The 27,051-nt window shown below is 41.1% G+C and overlaps 3 protein-coding genes across 5 annotated transcripts in view; 2 read left to right on the top strand and 1 right to left on the bottom strand.

Moving 5' to 3' along the window:
• Positions 1–6,829, top strand: part of LOC111244476 (uncharacterized) — a 38,959-nt gene extending 32,130 nt beyond the window's left edge. For all 3 annotated transcript variants that reach the window (XM_086980698.1, XM_022791660.2, XM_086980697.1), the window contains exons 8-10: positions 1,353–1,765; positions 2,024–2,248; positions 2,532–6,829. In XM_086980698.1, the coding sequence (XP_086836824.1) occupies positions 1,353–1,765; positions 2,024–2,248; positions 2,532–2,590 (697 nt within the window). In that variant the 3' untranslated portion in view covers positions 2,591–6,829. The remainder of the gene's footprint in view (positions 1–1,352; positions 1,766–2,023; positions 2,249–2,531) is intronic.
• A 6,249-nt stretch (positions 6,830–13,078) lies between these two features.
• Positions 13,079–26,869, top strand: LOC111244790 (vitellogenin-6). Its single transcript, XM_022792213.2, has 15 exons — positions 13,079–13,223; positions 13,609–13,910; positions 14,513–14,821; positions 14,937–15,085; positions 15,256–15,973; positions 16,442–16,581; positions 20,992–21,264; positions 21,587–21,696; positions 21,998–22,182; positions 22,753–23,688; positions 23,937–24,338; positions 24,541–24,650; positions 24,830–25,260; positions 25,381–25,601; positions 25,925–26,869. The coding sequence occupies exons 1-15, from the start codon at positions 13,160–13,162 to the stop codon at positions 26,300–26,302; spliced, it is 4,728 nt and encodes a 1,575-aa protein (XP_022647948.1). The 5' UTR covers positions 13,079–13,159; the 3' UTR covers positions 26,303–26,869.
• BBS1 (Bardet-Biedl syndrome 1) lies at positions 15,585–19,456 on the bottom strand. The gene has a single exon (XM_022792215.2). It carries the CDS (start codon positions 18,716–18,718, stop codon positions 16,889–16,891), a length of 1,830 nt encoding a protein of 609 aa, XP_022647950.1. The 5' UTR covers positions 18,719–19,456; the 3' UTR covers positions 15,585–16,888.
• Positions 26,870–27,051: the final 182 nt, after the last annotated feature.

Genomic DNA, 27,051 nt, shown 5'->3' with positions numbered 1-27,051 from the left:
AATAGTCTCAAATAAGAGAAATTTTTTGAAGTTTTACGTTTGGCACTTGAGCCGTTTGGCGTTCGTTGGGACGGCTGCCTTTTTGCAGCACGAAACGAACTATATAAATACTATGAACAGATCCACGCAATCATACAAACTATAACTGCAGCTAAAAAGTAAAAATGGAACAGAATTTCGTCGTTCGCTATAACAATGCAAAGCCGCAATTATTCAAAATTTTACAAAACAATTAAATATAAAACCGAAGAAGAACATTTTTCTAACACTGAACTAGGATAATAATATTATAATAATGAACGGAAAATAATGAATGGTACCAATATTGGGGCACCCTAAAGGGCCCCTTTTAGTATTACACCGTTCGTATATTTTCAATATCGGATACTTATAATGACTCACTAGTATGCAAACAAATTATAACTCAATAATTACTAACTACTCTAGGGTCTATAGGATAGACTGTAGTTGGCAGACGGACAACGTTCACTTTAATTATATTAAGTAGTGAGCACAAATGTCAGTCTGATTCGTACAGCAATCTAGGTGTTTATCTACAACTCAAATCAGATATACATAAGCGCTAAGTCGATCTGTCTATAATTATAAAGCATATAACGAAACAAAAAAAAAAAAAGTAAAGCAGAAACGTTTCAAACCCGTAAGGAGTGAGTGGTCCAGTAAAATAGACGTCTAGATAAGCAGCAAGCACGATTTGCTGGGTGTAAGCCCGCTACAGAAGAGAGACTCCCTCCGCCATATAGCGCACACCGCAATAATGAAATCACGCTCATACCCAGAACAATGTTTTGACGATGGCAAGTCAAATCTTCTGATGGTAATTCTGTCCAAGTGTTCACATCGAAGATACCGAGAACTTCAGTGTCGATTGAATTTAGAAAAATATCGCGACTACATGCAATATGAATTCACGAACCAAATCTTCAGAGCTCTTCTACTCAAAATGGAGATGCTAAACGTGGATGTCTAGTCGTAAGGGTATACATTAGCTGTCTGTAATACTTACCCCATTTGTATATATATATACATATATGTGGTGGGAAAAGTTTCTTGTCACTTTTTTGTTCTTCACTTGTCTTCATTTTACATCTGTTCAATACACATGTCTACTATACAATAAAGGTCTACCATATATCGACGACTGTATATATCCGTTAGCCTATGACAGTGATTGCTCCCAAAGATAGAACAGCTTGAGTGGTGCCTTTATTGTGCATCTAATAATCGAATACGCCGCTCTACGCAAAGCTCTAGCAGGCACGTATTTTACATTTCCAAAGTGCAATTAGCTTTAGTTAGTCGTTATTCGCCTTTTTTTGTCTCTGCTGTAGGCGATCTCCAGCTCCGCCAAAGCCACACAGGTTGACCACTGGTTCTCACACGCACAAACCACCCCCTCCGGTACCCCCGCCGCACCAACAGCAGCAGCAGCAGCAGCATCGCGGTGCATCTATGCAGCCGGTACAGCCGGTTCGTCTGTCGCCCCCAGCACCTCCACCGCCTCCTCCGGCACCTGGAGGGGCGTCGCCAGGAGGGGCGGTTTTACCTCCTCCACCCCCTCCGCCACCCCCGCCCATGACCAGTCCCCCGGCTCCGCCAATGTCGAAACTAAACGGCACCACAATTCCGTCATCCAATGGCATGTCTACGCCAAGCACTGGAAATGGAGGCGGCGGCGCGACTGGAGGCCGTGATGCCCTGCTGGAACAGATCAGAGCGGGAAAAATACTGAAAAGAGTTGAAGGTGAGAAGTAAAGGGAGAGAATTTATTCGAGAAGTGTTTGTATTTGATTTATGAGGACTGCGCAAATATAGAAGTATGATTATTTATATATTGCGGGTTTAAAACGTATGGACAGTCGTTTAACATTTAGATCGTCTTATAGAGAATTGTTTTGCATTATGGAAAGAGTAATACTATTAGTTTGCAGTTAGCGGCGTTAAAGTTCATCAACGTTGAGTATTAATACTCAATTTTTATTGTGGCATGACATCTGAGCAGTTTCAGACACCCCTGCCGCAAATTCCGTAAGCTCAGTTTCGGAAGGTCGCGACGCTCTACTTGAGCAGATTCGCGCGGGTAAAACTTTGAAGCCCGTGGCTGACCGGCCCCAGAGACCAGAAGTCCCTCGTAATGCGAGCAACAATCAAAAAGTTGAAAAGGAACTCGACGGATTAGCAGAAGCCCTCAAGAAAGCTATCCAAATTCGAAACGACGCTTTACAATGTGAGTACCAATTTAGAGTCACAGTGGTTCCCGTCATGACCACAAATAGTGGATAATTATCCTGTTTATGACCGAAAGATGTTAATATTTGATTTCAGTTCTAAGTGCTTAACATCACTATGCGAATGATTCTCGCATATGTCACGCACTGTGTGCTGTTTCTAAGGTCATATTTTAAGTTCTCATAAACGTCAAATTTTGAGCCTGGCCAATTTGAATGAACTGACCTGGTTTTCCTATACTCATCATGTCTCTGTCTGTATGTACGGTCATTATCTTACAGCTGATGATAGCGATGATTCGACGTGTGAGGCCCTCGACGATGACGAGTGGGACGACTAGTACACTCCGGGCCCGACGGTCACGGTGCTTAATGGAGTACGGCTAGCGGGCGGTTACTTTCGGAGTTCAGGAGCCGCACTAACCCAGGTGGCATCGCCAACTGAGCTGGTTCAACCGACGCCCGCAGGAACTCCACCATCGATCCGACGTCGACGAAGTGGCGGGTCAATTCTTAGCTCTGTTTCAGTATCGACGTCTTGTCCGCCTCCCCTATATAGAAGTTCCTCGAGCAGCTCACCCGCCCCTATACCTTCAGGTGCGACTCCTACTCCGCATCTTCAAGCTACAGCTTTATTAAACAGAAAACAGCAGCAGCAGCAGCAGCAGCAGCAGCAGCATCAGTAAAGTACCAACAACAACGGCAATATGAACTGCCAATAGCGTTTACATAGTCAATAAGTAACTTCAAACGAGTTGACATCCTTGATATTTGTTGGGACTTGTTCAAATTCCATTTGAACTGAATACTGGTCTGACACGGCATAAAGAGATAGAGTGATCGTAATAGCAGTATCGTGGTGCTGCTGCTTTACTCAAAACACCAATCGTAACAATGGGAAATCGTATAGGGAATAAGTTATACTTAACTATGTTCAAAGCTGAACTTTGTTTACTGGCCAGATCTTACAACAATTGGTTAGCCTGTTGATTAAATCGATGGAGTTTGCTGATAAGATATACGGCACCAGTATTGCAGTGTGACAATAAGCAGCTTCTGAGCAACAAGAAACAAATAAATTTTCTGGTAACAGAACAAAAAGAGCACCGCAAACAAATTCAAATAAATCGAACGATAGAAAATAGCGGAAAGACAATTGAAGATATTAGTACGATCAAATTTGTATTACTCTGCCGGTATATGCATTTTGTTAGCCAGGTTTCTCACCTAGCTAGTATCCAGCGTGGTATTCGATACAAAATAAATCTACCCAAGGCCCTACGAAACTGTTCCATACCGTGGGGTAGTACGCTGTTACATGCGTAATTATGTAAGTGCTACATCTAGTATTTAATCATTGCTGTCAGTTTCGCTCGTTCTAGAAATGACAAAAGCCTAAAAGGCTGTCGTATCAAACTCTGATTATTGACACGATCAAGGGCTGTTTTAGGGTGCGGAGCTAGCGGAAGACTTCGAGGACCCACTACGTAGTTAACTAACTGGTTACGGACCGGTCTTCTTGCCCTAGCTGTTTGTAAGTGCGACACAAATCAAACTGTCCATACCAGCTGGCCACATTACGAGACAAACACTGACGAGAACGAAGAAAGCCAGAGATCACTCTTCAGCCCTATACATTACATAAACACCAAACATGCTAACTGCAAAGATCGCACAGTCGTTCTTGAGTCTCAGCAGTACTAGATTTATATACAGAGAGAAGGAAATATAAGTATGTTCGAGAAGAATAATGATAAGGAAAGGTAGTTATCATACTGGAGAAGATAGAAGCGTTGGGCTTTTGTTTGTTTGTTTGTTTAGGGGGTGGAGAGGAGAGGGGGGGGGGGGGGGGCTCGTCACTCTATACGGGTTAACCATGTTGCCAAAAATGTACAGCTGACCCTGTGTTAATTACTTGGACAACTGAAAGACTTTTTAAAAGACGGTCAGGGGTTAACAATGTACAGATGTGCATATTTCGACGCCTACGTATTTACAAACTGGCTGAAGGCGGCGGTACTGGGCTGAACGAACAAAAAAAGAACAAAGCATTTAAGTACGTAATGGAAGCGGCGTGTGTACGTGACCATATTTGAACACGTAACGAAATGCTAACAATGGTGACACCGCTGACGATCCGCGAGAAGCCCTAATTGGATAAGGAAGATGAGGGTTGAAGAATGGTTCGTAACGAACAGTTTGTAGCACGGAGGCGGCGAGGAATGGGTGTTAAGTTGCAAATAATGTTACGATGATACATATCGTGGCAGTGATAATGATGATAATAATTATTATTTGATATGATATTATAATAGATAGTCTAAAATGGAGCAAGGGTGTGCAATATGTCAAATTTACGGTGTATCTTTTCTTCTTAGCAAAAAGCCTGCCGAATAAAGTGATTCACACAATTATTGATAAAATGATTATTAGATCAACGCTGTGAGCGTGAGATGTGGGAGCGGTGGCGCACATCAAACCAGAGTCGACTAGCAGTAGCGTCAGCAACAGTTACGACGATCAGTCGGAAGAAGCCGATAGAGAAGAAAAACACGAACAACAGCATATGCGTTAACGTATGGTAAAATGCTTGACACCTAGATACGTAGTCCTGACTAATAGGTAGGATAAGAAAGGAGTACACTAAACTATTACTAGTATTATTGCTATTAGCATATCTTTTAAACGCCCTTTTTATTACAATAGTGCTTTGATTAGAATTCTGAACTAAGTGATACTGTGTGTCCTTCCTTTTGTCCAAATGGACAGGACACACAACGATATTAACCAAAACAAGAAATGCTGAGAGGTCGCGATTTAATGATGCAACTCGAGCAGGACGAATCCGAACATTGGTAAAAATGATTATAATAACAAAAAAAAAAAACGAAAAAAAAACAAAAAAAACAAAGGACTAATGCGTACTTGCCGCTGTCGAAATATAGGTGCGACGTAATCGAACGAAACAGCTGACCACGCAAAAATTATCGCACCCCTATTTACACATCAATTATCCTCTTATTGTAGCTAAATAGTTAAATTATAAATGACGAAAAAGTGCATCCACGGCTTTGGCCATTCCTTTCCATTCTGGGAAGAATTACCTCTAAATCATGCAAATCATGTTATTTGTTGCGTCCACGAAAAGGGTGTATATATATATATATATATATATATATATATATATATGAGATATCTATTTTTTGATAAAAACAAAAACGACGTTATGAATAGTGTATTTGAAAGATGGAAAAGTAAAGAAGCATAAGGCAAACAGTGATCACAGGAGCGTTGCAAGGCACATATGAGGAAACGGTTACTATTATTATTATTATACTATTACCAAAACTATATACAAAAACAAATCTTTATATGTATTGCATAAGCATACTTAATTTATAATAAGTGGTGTACTATCGATCAACTGGAACTGAACGAAAGAGAATTCGTGTGCAAAAGAAAGAACCGAGATGAACTGAGAAAAAGAGGACGCTTGTCACAGCAACGAACTCGGAGTGAGAATCATCGGTACACGCATGTATGTTTGTATGTATGTATGTGTATTGTCTACAAAAAGCAGCGCCCCCCAAAAAAAACCTCTAAATGGTGTCCCCACGCAAAAGAGATAGCTCATTGCCTGCTGGCTTATTAGCCAGCTATATTTTGACTCCCCAACTGGCGTGGATGCCTCCTAAAGGTTTCGAGGTGGTGTACATCTGAACAAAATTCGATGAACACATCATTTTTAAACAAATAATGATGCAGAGAACGATCTTAGGCAAAGTGACGGGAGGAATGCTAATAATAATAATAATAATCGCAAGAAGCAAAACCGAATGGCGAAATGACGTGAGACCGCGTAGCAGACCGCAGACGTGGGCGACAGTAACTAGTAATAGTTTTACTGGCTACTTAGGAATCCAAAGGAGATAATTGAGATACTACCAGATCCTGTTCATAATTAAAGATTCGGCAAAGTATGAGACAAATGTACTGTGTGGCTAAAATTTGACCGTTTTATTAAGTACAGAGCAATATAATAAGGTTATAGGTTAGGTTTCATGGAGAAAATGTTGGGAAAAGAAGGAAAGAAAAAAAACAGGAAATAGCTGGCCATAGTTAATGAACATAGCCACAAGCAGGATAAATGCTCCATGTTTTGCGCCTTCAACTGCTAACTGCTTGGAAATGGAGGTAAAGTATGCCGAAATAAATTCGCCATTTGACGAATGTTTCATTGCTGGCTCATGTGTAGAGTTACAATCGAACGATCTAAGTTTTTTAATTACTCGCGCAGGGTAGAATAGCGCTGAGCAATGAAGCCTTCTTCCACAGAAGACAGTGATTCGGATGTGACAACTGAAAGGAAGATCTCGAGCGAACTCTCGAACGTGTGCACAGATTTCAAATGTAAAAACGGCTAGATGATCTTCATGAGCACAATGCTTCTTACGGAGAAAACAGTGAAATATCTATAGACGTTCAGCGAAACTATATGGGAGACAAAAAGAAGAAAATGCTTCAAAGTAGACATGAAATGCTATTATCAGTATAGTATAAAATTAACTAATTGTAAGTTATTCACCTAATGTTTTCGAATTTAGTTAGCGATTAGGTACAAGGCATCAAAGAAGCAGGTACGTGATCGAGATTTCGTTGCGCTCCAATGGTATTGGCAAAAGTACGTAAATTAAGGATTCAAATGGTTAATAACTAGATTTCCAAAAAAGGCCTAGAAGAAGGAAGCTTTTTATTTAGGTAGCAACGTTATCCTATCAATGTTACGTAGAATTAAATTACGTTCAAGCTAAAGTCCAGATAGTAAATATTTCGAATTCGTTACGTGGCAATTTACACACAGAAATTATGTGCGAAGGTGAGTACGGTGCTATTCTGTTCCGTTTCTTAGTGTTCATTGAAAGACACCGCAGTCGTTTTGGGATGGGCGTGATTTAAGAAGATGTTACCATAATATTATTACAACATTTTTTTAATACACTTCAAAAAAATCATCGCTGACATTGCTCAACATACTCGATGCAATTCAAAACAGAATATAGAAAAATCAGCCCGCACACCCCAATAATTAGCTTGAACGTATGAGAGAGCCTGCTGTTGTCTCCTGACCATCGATCGATATGTCTCGTGAAGTCTATTTTAGTTCGCAATTGATTCTTTCTTAAACCATAGTTGATTTTGGCTAAAATAACTGTTGTAATTAAATGCGATGAAATCCATAGGGTTTGTTCTCAATAGAGTTAATTGATGCATGCGATATATTTTAATATATTAAGGTATCTTTCTGTAGCTCAGCAGAGAAGGGATGCCATCGCGTACACGATGATCGGGGAAAGGTATGTTTGTCTTTCAAATTATATTAATATTCTAGACTAGTATGGTCGGTCATCATCGCTCTAGACTGCCATTTCCAATGCAGCAAAGGCAAAGCTATTATCGATATGATATCCTGATTGATCGTCGCTTCTCTTTGAACTTTTCCACAAGGTCTTGCTATGTGTGATCCCCTCTCCATTTTGTGTACCCAGTGCACAGCCTTCCTCTGTGTGCGCTTCGGGTATTACGTCAGGCATCACCGTTATTAAACGGCTACCTTCTGTGCATAGCTTCTCGAATCCAACTACGATCACATCAATCGGACACATTTTTTGGCCTTGACAATGTTTTTAGATTTATAGGAGTAGGAATTTACGCTATACCGTTTTGCGTTTGAGTGGAAAATAGGGTAGCTACCTGTAATATGACATATCAGACACTGCCCCTTCGAATGAAATGGTCCCGAACAAATATTTCGACAGTGGACGCTTAAGGTGAAATTAGCACAGTTTGCTTGCGCATATCGCGGACTTACCAACTGTACAATGGATGCATAGATGGTATGATAGCCGGCAAGCTCCTAGTTGGACTGAAATAGAACCTGCACATTGATGTTTTACTAAAGGCTTTACTATATGCTTTGAAAGCAAATATTTATACATTGTATAGTTCGTACAAAGATCTCCATTAGGGTAATTGTAATTTCTAATTAATTTCCCTAATTCTGCTTTATGGTATATGCAATGCTACGGATATATTTCAATTAATCTCAAGGCGCTTCGAAGTTTTTTGCTTTATTCACGAGACCACTAGGTAATCTCTTTGTAGGCTAGGCTATCCTCTGCGAATCCGAATCCACTAGGCTAAACCTTTGCCTCTTTTGTATGATCGGAATACTAATCTAGCTTATTAATAGAAAAAGTTACTGTGATCGATTTGATTTATAATATCCAACTAGCTCTCAATAGGGTCCACAAAGGTATGCAAATGTGACAGCTGAGCACAATAGGCGGCTCTTGTTAGCCTAAATATTATTAAGCAGTAGTCCATTATCTGATAACACAGTGCCTCATGGAGTTTTCAGTTGATAATCAACAATAAATATATATCCATCCTTCGAATGCTCGAACATACTGGACCGAGGTCTACCGCCCAGGTAGTGCTCGTTACCAACGCTTCCGGTCTCAGGCTTTCTGTTCAAGGTGAAGATAAACCGGTGCATAGTACTCTTATCAATATTTCTTCGCCGTATCAATTTCAGAATCGTCATATTTCGAATCGCGTCGTATTCGTTGAAGCGAGCAAGCGCTTAACGGAAAAAGAGGAGGACAACATAATGTTAATTACTTAAGTCTCAAACAAACAGAAAACACGACATGGACGAATACCTAAGATGGTCAGATTATGCATGGTCATCATAATGATCATCGTTAGATATGCGCCGTGGAGTCTGGTAACCAGCATATTTGCGTCTAACATCTGGTCGCGGCCCGCGATAGGCTTTTCGATCGTCTAAGAATTTGATACACCATGAAATAAATACTGATCGACGTATTTGTGTATTGAAAGTGTGCTCAGATAGGCACGTTGGTCCGGATTGTTTCTCTACGTGCGAACTATTACAGGTCTAAGTTACTCAGAAGCAGAAAAACTTGCAAACATTCTAATGATGCAAAGAAGTAGTATTTAGTAAAATCACACATTAACATGATTACTGGAAATGAAGAAAGAAAAACCTAATCAAGTACGCCATGCAGTATGTGGATAAACGAATTCCTGAACTGAGAACTCCAAGTAGTTTCTGAAGAACTTTTGGCTACTTTCTACACCTATATGGTAGGGGAGTCATGCTAAACTGCGGATAGATGTTTACATTCTACGGAACTACCTTACCTATATAATGCATAGTATGCTCTCCATTGCTTCTAATAACCTGTTATATATATGTGTATATAGATACGTTGACAGAGGATTTGTTATAGTTTCGATGTGTATGCGCCCCGCTATGTGATTAGCTAAAGAAGGTTGACAGCTATAAACTGAAGCAAGGGTACTATTTGGTTTGCGTGCCTGCACGAATTTTCTCTTCATTGGGTGTTTTTCGCATAGTTGGCTTAAAATAGAAACTGCCAGTCCGCTGCAATCGATTGAAGATCTCTTCGACGACAAACCTCAAATAGACAGGTACCAAAGGTTGCCTCAAATCGAATATGCTCTTGAATGATTGTCCTTATAGAGGTCTACCCTGCCGCATATAATCTTAGTATCGACAACTCATATAACAATTGTGCCTGGCAGCTTAACTGTGACAAATGCAGCAAGTCAGGACGCGTAGGCTCTTCAAGACTATTTGCAAGCGATGAAGACAGACCTTAAAGGTTCAGCCATGATGCATACATGACGGGGCACATCTAGAGTAAAAGCATGCTTTAATGCAGGGCAGATAGCAAAAATTACTTCTTGAAATCTGTTATCTGAGCGCAACACATCTTCTTTTCGATACAGCTCAGATCCGTTTTAATCTTGCTTTATCTATCCATTAAACGCATTGGACCAGATAATTCAAGCTTCCTTCTAAAATAACAGGGCCGATCAATGCTGTAACGGTACCATGTCCTAAAAGACGAAGTCATCAATGGTCAGGCTTGTCAAAATAATAAATAAAACAATGAACGAAAATTGATACAATTAACTTTAGAAATGTCTTTAATTTGCCTCGAATAAACTGTGTCAAATAGGCGTTTCATTAGCAATATGGACGATTCGGGCATCATTACGGCAAATATTCGCGCATAAACGCCTGCATGGGCTAAGGTATACAGAGAAAAACACCTCCTGGGCTGTTCCGTATTGTGGCAAAGATAATAAACGCCGCCTGGGCGCTTAAAATAATGACGATATTTTGGACGGGACTAGTGTTCACAATTAATGGTGTTTCGTCGACTGGGTGCTGACTCCATTATTGGACCACCATCAGGCGCATCAAGGTATCGAGGACAACACAGCCCATAGTTCTGCTACCACCGGGAGGTGCCCCTTTTCGGGTATCATCAGCAATTATAATAGCAGTATTCTCTTTAGATAGTGCCAGGTTTTGATACACGGGCTGCACTTTGCCGCCGCTGTGCACGCAATCTTAGTTTTAGTCCTGTGTACATCCGACATCATCTAGGAGTCTCGAATGTCAGAGGAGAATAGAAAAATACCTAGAGTGTCTTGCTCTCCCGGAGAAAGATCACCTGAAAGCGGTGTTGAGGGGGAGGCAGAGCGAATAGACTGGCAGGAACAACCGAGCAACAACAGCCAACGGCATCCTTGATATCTAATCGTCGTCATCATCATAGACTCCATCATAGTCTGCATCGTTACGAAGGTTATTAATATCAAGACATTGCTGTTGTTCTTGTTTATAACAAGACCTGTTTCATCTCCATGCGGAGCGCGCGCTTATTTTGAGAAAACGGAGAAAAACGACTGCTTAAAAAGGGTAGAGCGTTTGCTGCCTAGAGAAGTTCGCAAGTAAGTGACTACATAACTAAACTAAATATACTTAACAAGGCAAAAGTACCGTGACAGTTTAAGGGTCTTCATTTGATTTGTTATCAAGTGACATTTGACTTAAAACTGTCAAGAAACTTTTGTCCTACCCTATATAATGTAATTGGAATAAACGTGTTTTGGTTTCAAGTACGGACAAAAAAGTTTGTTTACCAAGTTCTATTATACTGAATGAAGATGAAGATGAAGATGCCGCATTCAAGTTTCTTTCACTTTCACCTTACCTGGATTCGACAGGTTCTTGCATTTATCCGTGTAATTGTCCAAAAATTGTAAATATAAATGCATACTTATTGAATATGATACACTGAGGTCAATTAATTTCGACATATTATTACTATAATTGAGTTTCTGAAATGAGTACCAGCGTGTGTTATGAGAATGCATTGCTGATAACTGATCGGCGGCATATTTTGAAAAATAATTATTTCTACATCATTGCATAGATTTACTAGTGAACTTAGTTAGTTACTTGTATCAACCGACACCTTTATATTTAGTTCATCGATTTCTACATTTAGGCACCTTTTCGCATCCCCAATTATGTGCCGTCATTAAAACGTGAGATCAATACCGTGAAATTAATGTAAGTTGGGTGCATCAATAAGTTCGATGCATACTAACCGTATTTCTGAGCGCTGTTCGCCCGTCTGGCGCAAAGGGAAGTTGAATATCAGAAGACAGGGTCCTTATTCACTTTCTAGAGAATCGCTGTTTGTGTTTCAAAGAGCTCGTTTTGCTAGAGAAAGCAGGAATAGTACTATCATATTATAAGCTAGCGTACGTTTCTACTAAATTCACAAGCGATAACGATTTAGTATTTTGAGCCAGTGGCAGATTCTTGGGTTTTACCAAATCAGTCCCAACGCAAAATAATGCGGGTTCGTCAAGTGGCGGCTGTTTGATCACTTCTCGTAAGACAAGTACTAATAGAATTACATTTGTATTACGTAATAGTAGTTCCTTTTGGAATTTGTCGAGTTCTTGCGAAATTCAGGAGTTCACTACCTGGGTGCGAACAATTCACACTTGAGGATGTTCCGTTTTCTAGCGCTACGCTGCGCTGAATCCGGGCTCTGCAATTTGAAGTTGGCACTAGCCACTAGGAAAAGATCAGAAAACTTGCCTGGTAATATTTGCAGGGGGTCGTCAAGCATTCGAAAACTCTAAGAAAAAGGTTTGCTTCATCACCCCTTTTATCCGATGCAATACGAGCATTCCACGGGGTAAAATGCTAGGGCTTGGCAATTTCCGCTCAATTTTACAAACAATATAAGTTATCATACGTACTATACCTATTACATACAGAATCATGCTTTCATTTGGCACAAAAAGAAAAGGTCCGAGGGCAATGAATGTTGACTTTGTCTGAGTTTAAACCTAAGTAATTATGCTCAAATGTGCCATGGACCCATTTCAGTGACCGTAGATGGGTCGAATTCAATAACTTCAAACTAACTATGCTGTTACCATAGAGATAATACAAAAACGGATTTTTCCCAGTATAATGCATGCGACGGAATTCTACTCTCTAAACTTCCGAGGGAACTATCTATAATTTGCTGTACATTGTGTTTATCTGAAATGCTCGTTGCAATCATCCTCGCCTACGTCGTTTGTCGTAGGTACGCCGATCCTAGCAATGCGCGCAGAATTGAAAGATTCGAAGCGCGGCACTCGACCAGATTGGAACATGATGACTACTACTATCTCGAAGCACGACGCTACACGTACAAAGGTACCAATAAATTACGAGAAGAGTGAAAAAGATCCAAGTCCATTAATTTTAGCATAAAAGAATAATTCTAGAAAAATAATACGGTTCAAATAACGCCAATTTGTTTTTTACGATTGGATAGTATCATCATCGTTTGTGAGAGGACTGTCTGTTACCGTTTTGCACTACTCTCTATTTAGTGAATCTCTCTGCAGCAAACACTCTTGCCTAGTGGCAATGGAACCGGTAGGTATAAAAGGAGTACAGGTCATGGATCTCTCAACGCGTCCCGCCTTCTACCATGGGGAATCACGGAAAAATCAGGACGGCGCTATTGGGCCTGGGCTTACTCGTGCTGGCTAATTGTGAGACCGCGAGCTTTGACCTGAGCGTGATTCCAATTCCGTTCATTTCTTAAGTATCGATAATGTTCCCTATCGGAAAGGCAATAATCTTATCACAGGAAGTCACTAAGTTCAGCATGAGTTGATCTTGAAAATCAGTGTTTCGGTATTATTTAATTTGGATAAACAACGTACGTCTAAGTCTTGTAGAGCAGGAGAGGACCTATGTAGCAGATGACGTACTCTACATTACCTCGATTTGTTTGATGTGGTTCTCCGTCTATTTGATTTCAGCTTTTGGAAGGCTCAGTCGATTTAAGAAGCCGGGTTTAAAGTGGGTATAGGAAACTTTTATCTGCATACGTGGTTCGTTTAAATAAGATTGTTTTGGCTTGTTTGTTTACAGCGGCCGAGCTAGGAAAGGAGTACAACTACTCCTATGAAGGAACGATGCAATATGAGGCTAGTGTGATGAACATTTATAAGCCTGGCATGGCTTTCCGCTCAGTGGTCCGCTGGCAGAAGCTTGATGACTTGCATGTCGCAATGAAGTTTGAAGACCTGAAGTTGGCTATAATTGACGATCCCAAGTTTAACTGGACGAATGTTGAAAAATTAACGTACGAGAAAAACGATCACCTGAGCGAAATGGTTGAAAAACCCTTTGTCGTAACGTACGCCTACCGTTCAGACGGCGCGGGATATAAGGTGGGTTCCCATTCGTTGCCTACTAAAGTCTAATAACTGAACAGAGGTAACTTTTTTAGAAAAGGAAATAAAGTAAATTGCCGTAAACATGCGCCATTGCTGTGACTGTTTTTTTCAAAAATGATCATAAAAAATCAGCAATTGTAATGCTTTTTTATTCAGTACACACATGTTGAACAGGGCCAAGAGACCAATTGCATTTGGAATCAGCGGCAGCTTGTGATTTCAACAGGCTTCGGTTAGAAATGGAATCAAGCACATCGATGCATTTTTATAAAATATAGAATATATTCATTAAATCGAGCGATGGGATAACAATATCACGATGCATCGTTAACACGCTCAGGATGAAGCTAAAATACTAATTCGATTATTTTTCTGTAGCCACTAGGCTTCCGCTTTATTTTCTGAAAGCTAGTTATTAAGATAAATAGGTGTAAAACGGTTTGAGGCATAAATATTTAAGGTCATATGCCCTTCGTCCTGTATGTGAACGTTTCCCTGCTAACTGAGAAGCATACTTTTTCATTAATTACACCAAAAGTTTGGCGATAGAAGTTTTAGGCGAGTTATTGGTTATCGTGTCGATTTTTCTTTTACAGTTTCAGCATCTCGAGACCCATGCATTAGACCCTATGTGGTCCGTCAACTTGAAAAAAGCTTTAGCCTCGTTACAGAACGTGTACCTGCAACCACAAGGCATACACACCTACGACAGCGTGGAGTCAACAATTCATGGCGATTGTCGCGTCTACTGGAACCAACAAAGTCTTCCGCACTGGACTAACCCTGACGCGAAAGTGCTTAACGTTAGCCGTGTGATCGATCATGAGAAATGCTCCCGTGCCGCTTCGAAGTTGTACGGATCCATCAAGGCAAACCCTTGCGTGAACTGCGAGTCTGTGAATACGGTAAGTTCATTGGCTCGATCCTGATTTTTTTTGTCATTATATAGAGTGTTTATGTACATGCTAGGAAATATTGGTACCTAAGGGGAATCATTTGATTTGATTGTTCATTTTGCAGCATCCTCTATCTTCGGGCTCGAATGCTTATTATCAGTTCTTTTCAACAGAAAAGAACACGAACTTGGTCTTAGAAAAGGCTTCTTCCCGTTCGACTGTCAGTCATGCTCCTTATACGGAATATGGCAACGTCGTGAAACTTACGACCAAGTTAGTAATAAGACCTATATATCTATAATATACAGACGTGACAATAGTATTCAATAAATGACATTGATAGATCAACGGGGCAGTAGAAAAGTTGCGAGGTGAAGTATTCTATGTTATTTTAGATAGAACAAAGCGCGTATTAACAACTTTGAACCTTATTTGATGTTCAGGCAAAATCTGAAACTCCTTGAAACTAAGCATATAACCGAAAAATTCGAAGTTCAAGGCGACACACAGGTGTATCAGACTCTAAACATGGACTTCTCGACAGAGAAAGGCTTTAAGCGAGCAATCGATATGAAGAAAGCCAATAGCTACGTTAAAGACTGGGAGTTGAAGGGGTGCAGCAAAAAGGCTATTGAGAAGTTCAAGGAACTAGCCGCCCTCAGCAACGATGAAGAAGACCAACTTGGTATGTTCGACCGTAAGGACCCTGCAAGGTCTTTTAGCGAGGCCATCAAAGCTGTGTCTTTACTTGACTATCAAGGAATGGAGGAAGTGTTCGATAAGATTGTGAAAAAAGCCCCTGAAGACAAGAGGACTCAAATGCACAGGACTTTCGTTGAGGTCACCTCTGCCGCTGGGCACAATGCTGGTATCCAATTCATCATAGACAAGATTACATCGAATGAACTCGATACGCGATTCATATTGTCCTTCCTTAAAGGAATCTATATGGGCATATTGGAGTACAGCCAGACCACGTTGGACACTATTTTAGATTTTTGCAAGTCTGACCTGATGAATACATTCCCCAGAGAGCGTATGCAATGCATGTTGACATACACTGCTCTCGTGGACGAGTCCTGCCGTATGGCAACCTACGCTCCGGAGTACGCCGACCCTGAATGTCAAGGGCAGAAACTGCAAAATGAGGTCTTTGACAAGGTTAGTAATTCTGAAAATTAACTAGAGACAGTACATATTTAGAAGCTATGATTATTATTAGAGTAGACTTTAATGTCTATGTTTTTACGGGTTTTAAAATGTTGGCCAGTACACTCAGCTTATTCAGCCAATGAAAATACAGTGTACAGCTGTCTTAGGGAAACAAGATAAACGGATCAATACTGCACAAATATACAACATCCTATTACATTTGATGACAGTATGAACATTATCATGTTCATATTGGTCTAGTTAGTTTGTTCCTTTCATCAATGCACTCACCGTTTGCAAGCTTTAATAACAAGTTCATACTTAACGTTATCCTGCCTCTATAGTGCTACTGTACTTATTATGATATGTTTGGAAATAAAAAATTGCGGTCCTTTATTTTCGTGTTTCGCCTGTCTCACCAATAGAATTGTGTCGCCTTTCTGTTTGTTTGTTTGTGTGCGTGTTATCTGTGCACAGCTCGTTCCCGAGTATGAGGTAGCTAGAGAGAACCGAGAAGCTTTAAAAAACTATATCCACATTGCCCGCAACCTCAAGACACAAAAATCTGTCGAATTCCTTAAGCAGGTCATAGACGACGAGTCACTCGAGCATTTCACGTAAGTTTACTAAAAGTCAACTTATATCGATTGCCTCAACATATGCCGTCTTCCCTTTATATTCTCCTTCCACGTAAGTCTCATGCGAATCTCAAGGTCAATGTAGATCTAATGGCAGCATATTCCCTACACAGCTGGATATTATACCCACCAAGTTACTGTAAAGCGTAGTAGTACATTTAGCAGGTAATTTAGTATACTTGAATCGTACCGATTTTCTATGTAATGTGTGGTCTTGTGGAGCACTTTTTCATTGCCGTAATCATAATTACCGTAATTATAATCACCATCAACGTAATCATCATTGTTACACGTTTTGAGCGACGGGCATACTAATCAGGGCTGTGACAGATGGAGCTGTACTGTCGTATGGAACCACGATGACCTTGATCGAGTCGCTCACAGGCAATTCGCTAATACAAGTTACGCGCACGCTGACCGATGTAGCTATGCCTGGAGCTAGGTAGGGTAGGAAACAATAAGGTCGGTCAAGTCGATAAATGCTAGAATCGTAAGAGTACACAATTAGCAGATCACACGGTGGCGGAAACGCATCTTTTGCACAGGAAAGCGTTATGATGAGGGCGAACTCAGGTCCAAGGCCTTGAACCCGAGCCGTCAGTTTCACTTCGGCTATGGAGTGCTCTTTGCCGTTTGGACCAGTCGTTATCGTTTGTATGGCTCCAGCCTTCTGGATCGTTTCGGCGTACTGACGTGCGGCAATCAGCTTCATCCGCTGAAAATCCTGTTGGAAGACCCGATGCATCGTGGCAGCATTTTCACGTTCGCGCATAGTCTGGTCGACAAACAACTTCGTCTTCTTCGGAATAACAAACTTGTTTCCGGCAGTGAGATTTGTCGATGAGTTGTTAACCGCTTTCCCAAGCGATTCGAACGTCTGATTCCGTCTTAGAATCTTCACGGTTAGTGCACCCGACCTCGTAACGTAGACGAGAGCGTTGTCTTCACGTCCAAGTCGGCCGTAACGTATTGCGGTAACAGGATCGCCAGTGTCGATAACGTCGACGACCTCCTTTTCCTTATACATGTAAATATTCGCGTCTTGACAGCATACAGCCACAAGCTCAAGACCCAACGACTTAATTGTAATAGACTGCATTGCCACAATCGCGTGATTTAGCTGCACAATCCATAGCTGAGCATACTTATTGGGTCCTTTTCCCTGTGTGGAATAGCACCTCAGACTATGGTCCATACATCCCACATAAACACAACCAAGTGAAGGTCTCACGCACAGTCCTACAGCTTGGCTATGCAGCTCTAGGCACAGTTTTGCTGATTTTTGTCCACGCTTTAGACTATAAATGCAGCCGTCCCGACAGGCGACGAGAATGCGGTAATCCACGTCAAACAAACCAGTAATGTCCATCATGACAGGCACTGCAGGTACGGTCATTGACGTCAGTACCGTAAAAGCATCCGGCTCAAGGATGTAAACGTCACGATTCTCCGTCCCCAGGACGATACACGTAAGTGCGTCTTCCTCGTGCATAGATTTTTTCATTGTCGAGAGTGTCGTCAGCACTGTCTGTCGCCGCAACGGTGACTCCGCATGCTGTCGAACGAACGTTTCCGCGTCCTGAATAGTCGACGTAGTTAAAAAGTGCTCCGATTTGGCAGAGAGCGATTCTCCGCTAGCCAGTACATTGACTAGCAGATCCCGGAAAACGTTCAGGTCAGCCCCGTCTTGTAGAACAGTAGACCATGCCTCAATTTCGGCGTCAGCTACCTTTAGCGCTGGTAAACTGTATTTATAGAAGGGGCGCATATTTCTATACACGTAGATCGAGCTGCCTGACGCCACAGCTATGGCTGGTGTCTTTGGCCCAGGTAGATTCATATAAAAAGGGGCAATAGCTAGGGGGAGATCAACCAGGGTATGTTCGGATAATAGCGCTGTACCCTTGTATACGCGCAGCTGCATCTGCTTACCCCATTGAGCTCCCATATCGGCTATGAGCAGTTTCGTATCGCCGTCAGCAAACAGATCGGCCAAGCAAATATTTGGCGTAATGGTGTTAAAGCCGGCGAACCGGTCATGATACGCTTGAAGCCAGCGGTCCGCCGGTATCCCTGACGTTCCACTGTTATTAGTCGACGGGCGTTCTTCATCCATTCGCCTAGACGGCGTTGCTAACAGTGGCAGTTCTTCGCTAAAATGCTTCTCGAACAAATGCGTTCGTATTTTATTAAATCTTTCCAATTCTAGCGAGTATAAAATGCTAATGAAGCTGTCACTGTTCTTTTTGGTTTCAAAATTTCTCCATTTCGTCGCACGTCCCCTTCATTTCTTAGCCACGTCCCACTACCGACGAAAGTAAGCTTTCAAATCACGACACTAACCGTTATTAGCTATTCACGATGCATATATGATCACAAGCGCCCGTCTTTCTATTATCAAAAAGTCAATTAAATAAAACAGAAGCAACAGTCGTTTCTGAATTCCTCTGACAATTCCGATTGTGTGGCTGGTAGCCCCTTCTGACAGGGTGATCAAACTTCAGGACCATGAACCGCCTACCTCCTTCGTTTTGAGTGCCTACCGCGTCGACTGAACGGTCAGCTGAGTTCGTTGGTCTAGTGACTTGTTCCCAGTAACTGCGTATAGGGTTCACAGAGAGAGCTTGGCTAAAGGAAGAACCACATGTTTGGAGGTCGCTATGGAAACAAAGCCGGACACGGACTTCCGGCACATTTCGAAACGTAGCCTTTGGCCCTTAGGGCGGTGTGTTATACTGTAGTATAGGGTAGCAGGCGAAGGCAGGAAAACTGGCCAAATGTAACGAGATACGACCAGTAGCTTTGCCAGCTTGGAGGCGATTGCTCGTATCATGGCACGGATAGCTAGCAAAAGGGCCCAAGCCTCTAAACGACCTAAAAGAGGGATAAGGACCTGGAGGGGCAAAAACGATATTTTTTTAATTGACACATAGAAACCAGTTACGGAGACTATCAGTAAGGTAGGGTACAGGGGAGTTAGCTGGGGAAAACTGACAATTGGTGACAACTTTCGTAAAAGGCGAACAGGTACAGCACGATATTGAGTTTTTTTGGATCACACTAATGTTCGCTTGCTGTTAGATGCAATGTATTATCAGTAATGTTGCCTTATGCCTGTGTGATCTAGGGCGATGCAGATTTTCTCATGATTACCATCTCGCTAAAAATTATTCTTGGTAGTTTGTTGTTGTTATATGTAAATAGGCTGCTGACTACCACAATGCCACAAGTTCGTTAGATAGTTAGTATGTATGTATTTGTATAGCACCAACCGTATTATCAGCAGTATTTATTTTCGGATTTAGTTATATTTTATAAAAGCATGTAATATATATATATATATATATATATATATATATATATATATATATATTACACGCTAAGTAAAAAAACATTTAACCAAAGATGTGCCATTTTGATTATAAATAATTTTTTGCCATTTTTTTGGTAACATCGTAAAATGCTCTACTGCATAGCTTCTGCGAAAAATCGTAACAAACTATTTTTGTTTCTTTATTGAAGCGGAATCTATAATATAATTGCAAAGATCAAAACAGAGGATATTCTGATGGTGCAAGATTCGAGCTATATGGCGGATGCATTAAAGTTTACCATCCAAGATCTCTTATATTTTGCCAGGTAGTTATAGATGTGTGCAGTCTGGCGTTGTCACGGTGGAAGGCGACACTTTCTCTATTGACTAGTTCCGGTCAGTTTTCCTCTATGCCTCGTTATGATTTTGTTACTTGTTGCCAGTAGAGGTCCGAATCAGTCGTTCTGCTACGCGGCAACAACCCGTAATGCATCTGGGTGCCGCATGACGTGCACAGTTGTGCACGTCATGCGGCACCCAAACAACGAGCTTTTTATAGGCAGTTTTCTTTATATTATTTAACTGTTTTATGGTGAATTTTTAGTTACTTTATGACATTACGGAAACTCATATGCTCTAGACTAAAGTGTTGGACTTTCACAACTTTCGCGCTAATTTCGTCAAATTTTTTTCGTAATAGTTCGACCACTACGAATAGCACCTTTCACATTCAAATTTTCAGAACGAAAGCGGTAGAGTCATCTTTAAACCGTTTTTGAACAACGCACACTTAAAAAAACAGCGTTCGTGGGTTTATCATAATATATTTGTAAAATATAGCCAATTCTTACAGACGCTCTATCTCAAGTCTGAGTAAAGGCATTTAAACCAACCCGGATTCGATACGACCCACATTAGAATTTGGTACTTTAAAGCTTTCTAGTTAGAAGAACGGTCAATATTTTTTCAACATTGCAATGAAAAGCTGTCCTCAATGATGCTGACGATTTGTTCTTATGTTTAACATACCGCAAACTAAATAAAGAAATTAATATTTTTACTCGATGTTTTTGTAGTCACACCGATGCTATGAACGGCATGATAGGGATAGTACCTGCACACATCTCCCTAATCCGCAAGATGGCTGCTGACATCTACCTCAATTCAACAAAACCTGCTGATATTCGTATACTTGCTTCGATTGCGATATTCAAGAGCTCTCCGCCACTGAGCCTTTTGGAGGCCATCGTTGATGGACTCAAGAACGAGCCGAGTGACCAGGTTAGGTCATACGTTTTATCCATGATTAAAGAGATCGACGAGACAAACCACCCTTGCTTCAAGGCAACGTAAGTGTCAGACGCCGAAGATTCTACCTAGCTTTACCAATTAGCTGTTGCAAATAGGTCTCTTAAGACGTGTTCGTTTTATTGAAGCAACCTGCCGCAGTACAAAATTCTCCCTGAAATCTTTTCAAACTCAAAAAAAAAAACAGCTACTGTCACCTGTTTTTTTCTTGGGATTCGTAATTACATAAAAGTATATGACGGTGAATAAATTAACTAAGATTTGATAGTTAAACATATTAGGGCTTTGCTAGGAGCCAGCGGGTCGTCTCGAGCGTTTCTAAAACACATCGGCTAATTTATTACTTGCTGTATGTTTAAACAGAGCTCAGCACATTCGCTATGTGATCACCAAGGTAATTGATATGTTCCCATCAGAATTCAAAAGGAAGGACTTTCTTACCTCCCATATGCAGCTCTCCGCTAGCTACGATCGTAAGTAGTCTATTTTCGAAGGCTTCAAACTTATTGTCAAAAAGGTTTGTGACCAGAAATTACCCTCAAAGCACCGACGCATCTAAATTTCGTAGTTATACATATCATTAGGTCGGCTGTAGATAATATCATTATCATATGCCTTTGTAGTCAGAACCGTTCAGTTGAATTAAGATTGATAGAGATGAGCTAAATATACGGGACAAACGTTACTCAGCATTAATTTCCCTATGACGCTTTCGCATGATTTCAAAAGAAGACGAAATCTTATACAAATCCTTTTTGTACCACTGCTCTCCAGCAAAATACGATTATGGGGGACATATCATACGCTCTGTGATCATGTCCGACTCCTACTTGCCAAGTCAGGTCCACATCGGATTCGGAAATTATATGGCAAATTTCCTGTTTAACAAGTTCGGTTTACTCGTGCGTCAACAAGGAATGGAGAAACTTACCGACTACTGGCACAGCCCCCGTACATTAGTACGTATGCCCTAATTACCGACTAACTATTACTTCCAGTCAATCCTTGCTAATACAGTATCACTCTTCAAGTTAATAGCCTAACGAATTCAACAAAAAAAAAACGTCCGTTTCGAAACTTAATTTCAGTTATTTACCATTAACTCTCGAACTTTTAAGCTTAGTGTGTTCTTAAAAAATTAATACAGCAATTGTCAAAAAACTTGAACTACTATATTCGATTATATATATGTAGATAACTTTCTAGCGTTTGCTCATTGCATTTTTTTAACATTTTGAAATGAAATTTTAATATTTTGATATATATATAGATATTTGATATGTATAGATACTTTACACAATATACTTTACGAAAGTAAAAAATAATGATCTGCTTCTCTAAATTGCTATTGAGAAATAATTGAAGATCCCAGCAAAAACTTATCCTATCGAACGATAATCAAGGTATCGTACATTAAAGCCCATATTTTTTCTAAAGCTTTTCCGCGCTTTCAAAAAGACGAAAAAGCCCTAGATTTCCATTAAAAAGCTTTCATTCTGCGAGTTATCTATTATATCGAGTGTTTTTAGGGAGCCAGCCTTGGCCGCAGTCTGTGGAACTTTTTTGGTCGAAGGCGTCTAGCCCGTGACGCTGCCGGAGCGTCTTCATATGAACAAGAGCTGGACGAGAAGCTGAAGCTTAAACATAGGAAGTACAAGCCCATGCGTTTCGAAATGCAGTTGAGCGCGTTCGGACACGACCTTAATCTCATTAGTCTCAATGAGAGTCACTTTGCACCCTTGATATCGGCGGATCACGCCCCAAGCAGTCTGCTTAAGCAACTCTTGTCTGCTGACATGGATGTTCACCGTTTCGTAAACTTTCACCATGTGACTTTTGAGATTCCCACCGAGGTCGGTCTGCCTGCGTTGGTCCATGTGGAGATGCCTGCAGTGATCTCGTACAAAAACAAAAATTCGTCGTTCGATTTGACGAAGGAGGGCGTCGTGAAACTGAAGTTAAACCACCGTCTCGTTATCGATACGCGTCTCAAGGAGCATTACGCATTCAAAATTCCCGGCATGCAAGTAGCTATTGGAATAGGTTTCAACAAGCGCATCGGCCTTAACCTGCCCATAAATTTCGCTGCGGACGTTAACTTGGCTACCAGCAAGGTACAATTCAATAGGGATTTTCAGCTGCCTCGTGATGTCGTTGACTATCATTTCCAACCATACGTGTTCCAACATCATTGTAACAATCCTGATAATGACAAGTACGAGCCTCTCTTCAAAACTGAGGAGCTAAAAGAGATGAAAGCGAACATGCTTGGAGATTTCCTCGGCGTCAATTTTGAGATTAAGGGCCACCATTTACCCGATGACGCCATCTACGAGGACTTACCCGACTGGCTATATAAGTACGATTGCAAGCAAAAATTCTACTATTGGATCACTAATCCGCAATGGCATCCTCGCAAGTTCCATCTAAGCGTTCAGCCTGCTGAGACCGACCCTACTACTGGCGTACGTATCTGCTGAAGTGCATCGATTGACTTCTTACAAGCCTTAAAATAATATTCCCCATGGATCGAAAATACGTGTCAGGCAGATTTCTTGGGTGTAAAATAGATTTTTCGGGAGAAAATTGAGTTTATTGTCCTTCATGAAGTTTAATACTACATATGTCCATCACGGCTAAACGAATACAATCTAACTGCTAGCATACATATTGTTATTTACACTCAGCACTGTTCTCTTTATCGAATTTACAGTTGATTCTGACAATCAAGCACAAGATAACACCGCCAGAGGCTCTGGAACGCCCCTCTTCGAGCTTCCAGGAATTCCAGGCAGATCTGCCTGCGTCATTTGTTCACGTATTGCATGTCTCCAATGAGTTTAGGGGTAACAAAAAGCGCAAATCCGAATTGGAAATCCGTTATTCGTACACGCCTGACCGTACGAGCCATTGGTTCCAGATGTTCTATGATCGTACACCGTTCTCAAGCAACGAGAAGGATAACTTAAAAATATGTATGCTTGGCAAAGTCAAGCAGACGATCACCGATTGGCAGAAACTGACCCATGACGAAGTCCAGCGTATCAATAATGGCCAAAACATCGAAGTCGAAATTAATTTACACTACGGCAAGGACTGCAAAAGTGGACCTGAGGTAATACGGCTGTACTGTATACATTCCTATGCATACGTAAGATCATTGCGACCTATGAGAAATCAACCGTTTCTCATGTTTGTCAATGAAATTTTTATAGTTAATAGTGGAATCAGAATCCTATATTTACTTTTCGTTTTTAGCAAAGGCAGGGGTTGAATCGAGAATACATTAATTAGAACGTCCGCTCTGTTTGCGACAGGTGGCTGTTCATGCTGTATATGACCATAGCAATCAGCAGAAGGAGTGGCTAGAAGAACTTGAAACTGGCATAGAAAAGACTCGTACAGGCTACCTTAGCAACCCTTACATGTGAGTTGAATAGAGACGCTGTAAAATTAAAATGTTTTATATTCGCTTAATGTGTTTACTTGTTCAACGAAAATAGCCCAAAGTCTTTTCATAATCGCGTTCCCCGGAGGTTCGACTTAGTCAAAACGATCCTTTTTTTGTTAGAATTAAATTGCAAGTACTATGTTTTTTTTTATTAGGACAAACTACAGGAGGTGTACAAAAGGGCTGGCCAAGGGTTTGGTGATGCCGATCGCATGCCACAAATTTATTATTCACTCTAGTCAGTTGAATCGAATGGTAATGGAGATCAAGTTCAACAAGCAAGTACGCCTCGACGAGAACCCTTATCTATCGACGGTATATGTCATCGCACGTTCAGCTTACTATCCATACCTGCGAAAATATTACTTGCGACCAAATAACACGATACCGGGCCAGATCCACATCAAATCCGTCGTGCGGACTCCAGATTTTAATAAACGAGTGACCGACATCGAGTTCAAGGGACCGCGTCATACGTCCGTATGGAAGAGCGTTCCCATTTCGCATGGCGCGCACTGGGCACCGAAAACGGCTACCCACCTTGGAATGACCAATCTCCAGAGCTACTCTCGTAAATGGTACCATCGTAAGTATTCACGCCCAATCGCGTAGATCAAATTAGACTTACATTTTTAGGAATAACACGACCTGGATAATCATTACGTTCATTTTTTCATTGATTTTTTGCCTGCGTGAATGTTGTTAGGCTTCTGCGACATCCAGAAAAACTCTGTAGCTACGTTTGATAGCGTCATCTACGAGATGCCCGAGAGCAAATGCTGGAAGGTTCTAACCAAAGATTGTTCAGAGAACCACCTCTTTACCCTGCTAATTAAGGATACCGTTGATAACAGGAAGGTCGTCAAGCTCATTATGGACATGCATATATTCGAAGTCAACTACGTTGGTGAAAAGATCATGTTAAAGGTGAGTTAAACGTCTATCAAATATTTTCATAAGCACAGAAGTGACATCTCTTTATAGAAACGTCAGCGAAAAGTCACTTTGCAAATATTTACAGGCAATATCATCAAGTTTACTGGATATAGTGCAAGATACTATTTTATATTTCGATGTGATTGAGAAGTAGTCGCTAATATTAACAGAAGTTACCGCCTTTTCCCATTTATCTCTCAATATTCTACTGTTTCTTAGGTGAGACTTCGTTGGTTAGTTCGATCGAGTCTCATTAACGAATTTACCTGAATCTGAAAGTTTGGCCTTAACGCGTTTTTACTTCATAATTGCAGATGGATGACGCTGAAGAAGAACTTGTCGTTGGTCTGCCGAAGATCGTTAAGAACGAGCATAACATCCCCACCCACATCTTTAAGAACATAAACGGTCATTTCATGATCGACGTTCCTGTCGACGGCATCTACGTGCTCGGCATCCGCTCGGCCGTATTCGTTCAGGTGGCGCCCTACTACCGCGGCAAACTATGTGGTCTCTGCAGTGATTTCAATCTCGACCGCCAGCACGAGTTCCATACGACCGATGGCTGTCACCACAATACACCGTGGTCATTTGCGTACAACTTTGTCGTGCCCGACGACACCTGCAGCGTTCCTGAAGCGACAGGTGCCGATAGGTCCCACTGTGAAAACGACCAGGATCATGTAGCCTAACAGCTGTGTCCAAAAGAACGAACTCGTCAGGCACAACAGCAATACAAGGACTAGCGAGTAAATGGCACCATTTGGCTAGGAAGAGAAATAGATTTGAGCGAATCAATCCAACTGAAATGAAACCAAGTGGCTAAATTCTCAAAATGCAGTAAATCAACGAATACATTAAATTCAAGATATCCCGCCATTATAACAGTCCCACGGATCAAAGCGAAGGTACAGAAAAATAACAAGGAAAATCAATGTATGCTCTGTTTGATGATGGGCGATATAGATGATGTCCTAATATAAAACGTATCCACTTTGAAAAAGAACGAGACGGTCCATAAAATCTGCTGAACGAATGGTTCTTGATCTATTGAGATATGTAGTATGGAGGATTTCAGCTAGCGCAAATATTAATTACTGAGTAATATTGAACAAGTACATACGTGACATTCGGCAAGAATTGACAATGCCAAATTACTGGCTGTTTCCACGTGCCTTCACAAAGAACGCGCGTAAGCAGCGGACAACGGAAAGCTAAAAGTGTAAGTAAAAGTATAAATAAAAAGGTGTTTTATTCTAGGGTACGTCTTATTCTTCTAGATACGAGCAGGACCCTGCTCCATGGACTGCTCGTCGCACAGCGTTCTCTATTACGTACGCAACTCGTACTCAGGGCATTCGTTTTATAAATGAGAAACCACATTAAAGATCTATTTAGCTCTAAAAAGGGCTTTCTAATTTACATGATCAGGAATAGTTAC

The sequence above is a fragment of the Varroa destructor genome, unplaced genomic scaffold (genome assembly GCF_002443255.2).
Source record: "Varroa destructor unplaced genomic scaffold, Vdes_3.0 BEIS01000002.1, whole genome shotgun sequence".
NCBI classification, from domain to species: domain Eukaryota; kingdom Metazoa; phylum Arthropoda; class Arachnida; order Mesostigmata; family Varroidae; genus Varroa; species Varroa destructor.
The sequence above is the reverse complement of the archived record's forward strand: the minus strand, read 5'-3'. Positions and strand labels throughout refer to the sequence as shown.